Genomic DNA, 9,768 nt, shown 5'->3' on the forward strand with positions numbered 1-9,768 from the left:
ATGTCTGCAGAAGAGGATGAAAGATTCAGTCAAAAAGGCTGACCAACCACACTTCTCAGCAGCAAGACAGGACATAAGGGGCAATGTTTTTATTTTTTTAGAATTACAAAGATTACCATCATATTATTATCACAGTATCACTAACACTATGATCATTAGCTTCATCTTCAACATCTTCCAGGTGACTTTAAGGACAGTGGACATCATTGAAGGTTTTGTTAAACAATCCAATTTAGCCTATTTTGTTTAGATAAATAGAGCATAATGGTTTTTGTTTTGCCTAGATGCAAATCTACAATAAATTAGGTGCAACGCTGCTCGAGTCCTGTGTGGATGCAAAGTTAGAACATTTTGAAAAAAAAAAAAAAAAAAAAAAAAAACGTAAATTTTTAAATCTCGGTCTTGTGACTAAATCTCCTTTATGCTTATTATTTTCTTAATTTCATATTTCTGAAATAAAATTATTTTGAAAGTTGAAAAATAGTTATGTCTTAACTTTAAAAATTCATGTAGTTTCATTTTAATTTTAAGTGGTTAAATCAGACAATGTATATATTTTATGTTAGTGTCTTTTCTAAACTAGATGTAATAATTTATTTTAACAATGCTTTTTTTATGAATGACTTTTGTGAATTTTGTAATCATAAAAAAAAAACCACTTTGAGGTAACCTTATATGTAAAATGTGCAATTCAAATGAACACTTACTTCCTCTTTTATTTTTAAAAATCATTTAGGTGGTAATGGCAAGTAGTGAGCGTTTATTAAATAAATATTTACACATTTTATTAGCGCTGAATCCTATTTAGAGTTTCCACCTGAAATTTTTTTAACTATTTCTTTGAAACTAGTTCAGTGAGTTATATTTAGAAAACCAAACACGTTAAAATACTATTTTATCCAGTTTATAAAGTGAGCCAGATGTAATTTTTTTTTGGCCTATTAAAATAAGCAATATAGGGCAAAAAAAAAAAAATTAGGTTAGTACTAGGTGAAGAAAATGCATCATCTAGTCTGGTACGGAATTATAATATGAACAATTATCTTTTGGGCTGGTCCTTCTGCTATTCAGCTCCATGAAATATTGTTGTGTGGACATAGAGACCAATATATCAGAACAAAAGAGCTGGGAGTCACTTGCTGAAAGAAGTCGAATGAAAGAAAAAAAAATCTCAGACTCTGAGGTCATCCAAAGTAATGGAGCATCTTTCGTTTCTGGAGCTACTGACCGGGTCAGTGTTGTCCCGAGGCAAGACAAGGGTCAGGAGGTGAGAGTTGAACTCTGGTGTGACTGCATACATTTGCTTGGCCTTGCAGCCCCCCCCCCACCGCCCCCCACCCCGCATGAGTCCACCAAAACAATATGTGACCAGAATCATTCATTAAATAACCTGGAAAAGTTTTAAATACATCTTTTATTAATTTTATGCCAGTTTATTCCAAACCAGTCTCCACTGCTCTCTTGTGATTCATTAAGGATTTAGCAGCAATAATATCCAGTGCAAAGACGCTAATTGAAAGCTAATCAAAATATACCCTCGCAGAGAATTAATGTGGATGATGGCTCATAGCTTGATATTATGAAAGACATTAACATGAATGAAACGAATTGTGAAAGCAGGAGCACAACAGTGTTTAAGGACCGTGTTTACAGTCATTTACTTTGCATGAGATGAGATGTGAATCTGGGAGGAGTATTGAGCTGCGGGAAGTGCTGGTAGCAGTGCAGTTTATTGGTCGATCCGCAAACCAGCAGTGGCATTCTTTTTTTTTTTTATTGTCTGTTTCTCCCGCATGAGCTTTCAAGTCCAAATTATCATTTTCTGATGCATGTATGGAGGCGATAAAGAGCGGAACGGCTCCCGATCGGGGCGTTCCGCGCGTTCCATTAACATGCAGTTACAGATGCGTGCAAAAGCTCCCTAGATTGGAGCCTCCAATGAATGGATCACAACGGATCGATACGCTAATACTGAGCGCGGTCGATAAATCTCCCCTCCAATTATTGCATTTTAATCTTGCGTGGATGCAGGATAATGAAAATATTAAGCAGCAAAAACAAGTTCTGCGAGTCTAACACACAGAGACATGTACACAGGTAAAGTATCTGCAAACAAACAAATTATATATATATATATATATATATATATATATATATATATATATATATATATATATATATATATATATATATATATATATATATATATATATATATTGCGTGCATCTACACGAAAAACCTGGTTCCAGCAGATTAAAACAGGCCACGCTCGAGTAAAATCAACTCCTGGTAAATGGTCCAAAATAATCAAATAGCCTCCCAAGGATTTCCACGGTCAATTAAAGAAGTTTGTATCTTCGTTTACATTGTGAACACTGGAGCGCAATGGAATGGCATTCATTTTAATATTCAAATCAGAGTTTCAAGTCTAAAGCCGGGGTGGATGACAAATCGTTTTCACCCGTTCTTGCGTGGAGGGAGCCTGCCATCGCGCTTCTCGGGAGTGCAGCATCCATCGTGGTAAACAAATAAAGGTGACGCCTGATTGCAAACGATGCAAACACGAATCAAAACATCTGCCGGCTGGCTGGAGCCGTCGCTCTCCAACGCTCGGGAACGGTTCAGAAGTTCAGGGACAGGTGCAGTTTCCCTGGCCGGGCCCGTCCCGCAGAGGAAGCCGGGCGTCCGAGGTCAGCCCATCCCGCCGTAGTTTCTTCTGCTTCATGCGTCTGTTCTGGAACCAAACTTTAACCTGCGTTTCACTGAGCCGCAGGGTGCCAGCCACCTCCACCCGTCTGGCCCGCGTCAGATACTTGTTGAAGTGGAACTCCTTCTCCAGCTCGGTCAGCTGCCTGGTGCTGAAGCTAGTCCTTGGGGCTCCGTTCACGGCGTTGCGGTCAGCCGGGCTTCCAACCTCCTCCACGCAGAGGCCCGCACTGAAGCCACTACAGGTCATGTGCATCCTGCCTGGGAACAGAGGGCATTAAAACGGTCGTCATCAGCATGATCAATGAGGCGAAACACAAAAGAAGCAGAAAAAAAAAAAAAAAAAAACTGAATTAAATTATGCGTGCACACACTTGAAAAGTGTAAATAAATACTTTTAAAACTTCACTAAAATTAATGGAAATCCAATAATAATAATAATAATAATAATAATAATAATAATAATAATAATAATAATAATAATAATAAATACAACTTAATTCTCTGGAATGGCAAACATCGAATAAATAATTAAAGGATTAACTGATAGTGGGTGGAGGAGGGGGCAGTTTCAACAGGCTTTAGATTATATGGAACTTATTTGCGGCGCTGGCTCGGAGCCAGCTTGTTTTCACACTTTGAGCCATAATTCTGTCTGTATGACAAAGATGTATTTCAGAGAACTATCAACTCTAAACACAGCCCGCAGGCAAATCACAAAATCCTTCTGAGGCCGTTAAAACACGTGATAAGGAACTTGCACAGCGAAAGGCACAGTGAGAGAAAGATCAGAGTCGGAGGCTTCACAAGTCAAGTTTGAAAATCCGAGAACTTTGAATGGACGACGGTCGTTTACTGCAAGGCTATTAGCATTATATATTAATAGATCATCCCATTGTGCAGGAAAACTGCACTACATTGGAAGTTGGGTGATTCACATAACTGTGTTGCATTAACAGCCCATTAACTGTATTCATCTGAATCATTTGTTATTTGCCTTTGGGTGCTTTTTTTCTGTGTCAATGACAGTTTAACAGTTTACAAATCCGTTCAAATGCTGCATAATGACAAATGCCCCCACTTTTTTTTTGTTTTTGTTTTTGTGTCCTCTGAGGTTTCTGGGTTACACATTAAAGTATCATCTGTGCTACTTATCTGCAATGAATGACAAGGACCGCAGCTATATCTTGATTTTTCACCGCTGACACTGTGGCTTGTCGTCAGTGTGTCTTTTGCCTCTGAGAAAATGCTGCTGCTGCTGCTGTATAATGGAGCCAGGTGTGGAGTAATTCCTCCCACCACATTTCATTGAGAGGAAGGTTAACAGGCCTCCAGCCACTTGCAATAGCACAGCAGATGGAAAGGTCAGTTATGGGATAAATGTCAACATCTGTGTTTAAAAAAAAACAAAAAAAAAAAACAAAAAAAAAAAAACGAATGGGAAGATAACCAAGTTGCACTAGGAGGCAGTGAACGTGAGTGACCGAGACACAGACGCCGTTCGTAATTAAGAGCCTAAGCTTTCAAAATTGCAAATCGTGTGCACATTCTGATTAATGGCTGCAAAGATAATAGAATTGATGCCAGCCAGAAGGCATAAAAGAATCAAACTAAATATTTGAGGAATGACTTGCATGCTTAAAAATAGCCAACCAGCAAAGAGAAAGGAAGGTCCCTTCTCAAGCTAAGGAGAGCAAAAAAGAGAAGGGGGAGAGATCAATACACATTGCCTCAGTCATCTGGGCATCCAGCCCACAGTAATTCAGGTGCTGTCAAGGCATAATTGAAGAATGACGCACAGGGAGTATATACACCAAGCCAGGAGATCAGGTTACAGCAGGTCTGTGGAGACCTTTCTGCATGGAAGAATATATTCAAGACTATCTTTTGTGCCAAAAACCCGATGCAACCTCTAGAGGAAAGCACACTATCACTAATGATTTTTTTTTTTACAAGTTACATGGCGGTGCTAATGAGCTACTCCTACAGATCATCTCCATCAGAGAGATGCAGAAAGAGGGCAGAGATACTAGCAAAGCTACAAAAACAGTCATGTTTTTTTTTTTTTGTGTGTGTGGGTGTTTGACAGAAAATTATTTTTTTTCCAAGCGCACAGACTCGATTCAGAAGAGCAGCTCTTATGATGGAAGGATAGAGTGACTTTCAGACCAAAATATGATCTGATTTACAAAGAAAATCACTCTCACAAGTTTAACTTTAGGATTGTATGACAATTCAACAGTGTTTAAAATCACATGTTCTCCAAATTGAACTTTTAAAGAACCACATAGATAATCTTCAGGTGATTTTCATATATCAAGTTCGATTCAAAGATGATCACTTTCTACATTGTCACCTTTGTTGTCACAAGACAGAAGCCTGTTGTCCAAAAGTGAGAGAAGTTTTGTTGAGGCTGTTTTTGATGTTACCATGCTTTTGTTTAATAAGCTTATAAGCAACATTTTATACTTCTACTTGTGATAATTGGGATCAAAAGTCACTGAAAACTTAATTTTGTGGGTTTTAGCCTGAAAAAAAAAAACAAAAAAACATGTTATTGGTCAAGTTATATTTTTAATTAGCATGTGCACAGAAACATTTGTATGTAATTTGAAGCACATTTTAAACGCACCAAAATAAATATTTATGTCTGTTTGAGGCAAAATTAGAAAATTTACACTGTAATCAAGGCTGGTCAACTGTGTAAGGAATCTACTCCCCCACGTTGGGGTCCCCTGGTCAGCAGGGGTTAACAAGAGAAAATGGATCTGAAAAAAAAACAAAAAAAAAACAGTGTGTTTACATTAGTGTTTACATTTTTTGTAAAGAATTACAATTTTTCCAAGTTTAAAATCACAATTTATGTAGGGGTTTAACAAAAAAGACAACCTTGATTGATGGGATTATGCAGAATAAAAATAATATTTGCAGTTTTGCAGTAACTCTCATAATTCAATGTCTAGTTAAATCATTTCTGCTGATTTTACCTCTTCCATATTAGATTTCAGTGTAACTGCAAACTAAAAAAACTAAAAAAATAGCTGCTACCACCACCTTCCACCACCTTCCTGACTTTGTATTCATTCATGGTGTTTTGACTCAGAGGCTAAAAGTTCAGAAACAAAAGGAGTGCATCATATATTTAATAATAATATTCACAAATGTATATTATAAAACTCCTAAAGTGATTTATCATTTAGTTGGAGGTCCAAATAGAAATGTTATAATGTTATGAGAGCCAGCCCAAGGCATAAGCAAGCAAAGCTTCAGTTTTGGGTTACCTAGGCCAGAAGGGGGCATTGACTCAATGTTTGTTCAAACCAATCGGGGTCAACGGTTTTTCCTGGAGTTATTTTGTGTCTCAGAGGCAGAACGTTCTGAAACACTAGGGTTGTCATAGTTTTAATAAGGATGTTCCAAAATGTGAAAAAAATATTTAGAGTAATATCAGTGAAAAGCTCAAAATGTAAAAAGCACTCTATAATCAGAGCCAGCCCAAGGCATAAGCACGCTAAGAGAAAATCTCAAGCCAGTTTGGATTACTAAAGATGCTGCACCTCTAACACAAATAACAGACCTTTAAAATTCAAATTTGCAGTATATAATTGTGGGAAATTTTTTTATAGAATTTTATGTTTTCACAATCTAAACTTTAAGCTTTAAATTTATTTTATTCATTTTTATTTTTTATTTTATTTTTTTTTTATTTTAACAGTCAGAATTTAATCTGACTAGTTTAGCATTTTCTGCAGTTTGATTCATGCTTTGTGCACATTGTGACTGCAAAGAAATGAATAAATAATTAACAATTAGTGCCTTCTTTCTGACTCTTCTTGGTCTTCATTGAAATGCTGTATTCCAAACACAACTCGATTTAGATCAAATGATAAGTCTACCTTTTAACAGATATTGTAAATTGAGCCCCACAATTTAAAATCTGCTTCGGGGCCCATAAAATCTTGGTCCGACTCTTATCCATAGTGATTCATAAAGTCCAACATCAACTGATTTACTCCCTAAGTTATAAATCTAGAGCTCACAATAAAGATTATGAGGAGATACGTTTTGTTGTTTTTTTCATTTCAAATGTAAATGTTGTGCTTTTCTTTTTCAGAGGAGTTCTAATGCTGGTTGCTGAGGATCAGACAGAGTGCAGCAGAATGAGACCACCACTGGTGTAAATATCCCTTCAAGCTAAAATTTATAACACCCCAACCCAGGTACAGTGTCCAGTCAGTCAAGTGACACTATTGATCAGGTGAATGATCTATATGAGATAGCATCACTCACACAAATTTCAGGCATTTCTTCACATTAGTACCTGATTGGATATTTCTAAGGCCGGTGGGGGGGGGGGGATATATGTATTCTTCTTCGGGCTCTCTGCCCAGAACTCATCAGTCAATGAAATGATGATCTGTGACAGCAATTATGTTAAAAAGGTGGACACATGTAAAGGTGCTTCAAACTGAAATCAATACACAAGGGCTTTCATTATAAACAGACAACTAATCAATACTTGGGGAGCAATCCAGCTTACAAGAGTAAGTTTTACTCAACTTCCTGTGAATCTGGACAGGCAGTGGTGTGTTGCATTATTCAAAGTCTGCTGGTTAGTAAGAGCCGGGGTAAATAATTTATCACCTTCTCTGGGCTGAATGTACACTGAGGCTGAGCAGGCCCTTTCTCTGGGTCTCGCCCTCCCTCTTTCTGTACAGTCTGCTGCGTGGAGCAGGAGGTGGAGCAAAGCAATGAATAACCTCAGATGAAACCGTTAAGGAAATCGCAACTGACTAACCATGCGCATATTCAAATGTATCCTGAACAGTTACTGCTGGCACTTTGAACGTGTTAGTTTCAGGGTTTTTTTGTTTTGTTTTGTTTTGTTTTGTTTGTTTGTTTTTGAGAGAAATTCGTGTCTCACGCTTTTTATTTCAAGATTAAAACTTTAGCAAACATGTTCTCAACTACCAGTGAGAGTTGTCATGTGTGTACGGAAGAGTGATACTATAATCACGCGCTTATTGATCTCTTAGGTAAAACTTACTTGTTCGATGTTGACTTCTTTTCACCCTCATCCACTCAAAAGTTTTGCTCCTGTTGTCCGTAGCAGCTCCACTACAGTCCAAACTTCCCACCGCGGCTCCAGAGTTAAAAGAGGAGCCGATTTCTTCTGCAAGTGACCCAAAGCAGCAGTGATGCGTCTCGGCGATCGACCCCTTTGCCATGCACCTCCAGGTGACGCGGGAGGAGTGCGGGGAGGCCGGTGTAGGGAGGCTCTCTGGCGCTCCACATTGTGGTGGGAGAGGAAGGGGGGCAGCACTGCTGTCCGAAGGGGCGCACAGAGGCAAATAAAATCCAGGAGCTGCGTCCACCTCGAGTTCAGGATTAGACCTGCCGCCAGGGTCCAGCACCGTGACCTCTTTTGCAAAGAGCCGAGGGCTGCTTTCCCCTCCTGATAGGATGTCATTATCACCTTTCCCCTGCATAATCATTGGACGGGAGTGCAGTTCATGCCCGGCCTCTCTTACATCCAGAGCCACACGGTCAGGCGGCTGGACGGGGCGTGCAGGGAGCGAGGACATTCCTCAGAGGAGAACCATGCAGTCCCCCCTGATTGATGGAGATGACGTGCCCTCTCGTTCTCGGCCAATAGCCGGACATCTCTGTCATCAGGGGAAGACGACGTTGAAACCGGCCGAGCGAGCAGAAAGCTGCGCACGACCTGAAAGGAAAATAAGCAAACACGAAGGGGCCTTCACAAACCCCTCACCTGTCCGGACAGGTAGGAGGTGACGCCATCAACAGTCAGCATTCAGATCAAGTTATGCATCAGACCAAATCTTTGTAGAAAAAAAAAAAAGATTATCTATCACGGCAACAATAAAAAAAGCCGTTTCCCCCCTCAAAGCTAAATTAGCATGATATAAGACCACATTGAAGCAGCTAATGGATTATGTAAATGCGCTACCTCTTTTTTTGGAAAAGAACAAAAAAGAAAAAAAAAACGAAAAGAAAAAAACATACGATGTCTGTTCGGAAAAAAAAAAAAAACTCCTGGGTGAAATGTGAAAGGGACATGTAATGGGTTCAGAGGTCAGGCAACTGGTATTTTAAAAGTTCAAGAGCAGCAAAATATTTATTTACTTTATATAATTATGTAATAATAATAATAATAATAATAATAATAATAATAATAATAATAATAATAATAATAATAATAATAATAATAATAATAAGAGTAATAAGAATACACTTCCAGCAGGGAATAATAAATAATGGCTTACAGTGACAAAAATTTTGGAACATCACTATATGTTATATAAAAATGTAGGATCACTGGGCTGACATTAAATGTTAAAAAAAATAGTTATGAATATAATATAATATAATATAATATAATATAATATAATATAATATAATATAATATAATATAATATAATATAATATAATATCCAGTACATAAGACATGATGAGCAGCTATTGGATGGAACAGAAATAAAAGTGAAAGAGTTTCAAAGTGCAACTCTGACCTACTTTCAAATCAGTATAAATAAATCAACTGAATGGAAGTGACAATAATCCTAAAACATACAAAATATTTTTTTGATAAATATGCTAAAAGTGTATTTATATTAGTATTTAGAAAAAAACTCACTTTGATCATTTTAGACATTTTAGAAGTTTTTCTCCCCTCAACCTTTCAACCTTTTAAAGCGTTTGTTCTTTAACAGGTTTTATTTAACTTTGGTTGTTTTCAGGAATCCCTCGCATGATTGATAGAAAGTAAGTTAACAAAAATCTTGCTTGTAATTTGTATGTATTGGTACCGCTTATTCAATTCAGCTGTTCTTGAGATATATTTGCAAAGAAGTTCAAATGAGCATGTTAAATATTCTATAGATTAATAAATGAAAGGAGAAATTACAATTACTACTACTACTACTACTACTACTACTACTACTAATAATAATAATAATAATAATAATAATAATAATAATAATAATAATAATAATAATAATAATAATAATAATAATAATTCGGACCACTAACAAATTTCCT

General features: G+C 37.3%; 1 protein-coding gene across 1 annotated transcript; it reads right to left on the reverse strand.

The window, feature by feature from the left end:
- Positions 1-2,524: 2,524 nt before the first annotated feature.
- hoxc1a (homeobox C1a) lies at positions 2,525-8,981 on the reverse strand. The gene is made up of 2 exons (XM_014982694.2): positions 7,754-8,981; positions 2,525-2,967 (listed from the first exon to the last, which is right to left on the reverse strand). Exons 1-2 carry the CDS (start codon positions 8,289-8,291, stop codon positions 2,630-2,632), a joined length of 876 nt encoding a protein of 291 aa, XP_014838180.1. The 5' UTR covers positions 8,292-8,981; the 3' UTR covers positions 2,525-2,629.
- Between the last annotated feature and the right edge of the window lie 787 nt (positions 8,982-9,768).

Source organism: Poecilia mexicana, unplaced genomic scaffold (assembly GCF_051168715.1).
Source record: "Poecilia mexicana isolate PSO_F unplaced genomic scaffold, ASM5116871v1 scaffold_7, whole genome shotgun sequence".
NCBI lineage: Eukaryota > Metazoa > Chordata > Actinopteri > Cyprinodontiformes > Poeciliidae > Poecilia > Poecilia mexicana.

Excerpts from the sequence above, each read along its gene's own strand:
- hoxc1a (XM_014982694.2), bottom strand. The coding sequence starts at position 8,291 with ATGTCCTCGCTCCCTGCACGCCCCGTCCAGCCGCCTGACCGTGTGGCT. Across the intron at positions 2,968-7,753 it reads AAGAAGTCAACATCGAACAA|GCAGGATGCACATGACCTGT; the intron begins GTAAGTTTTACC and ends CTCTGTTCCCAG.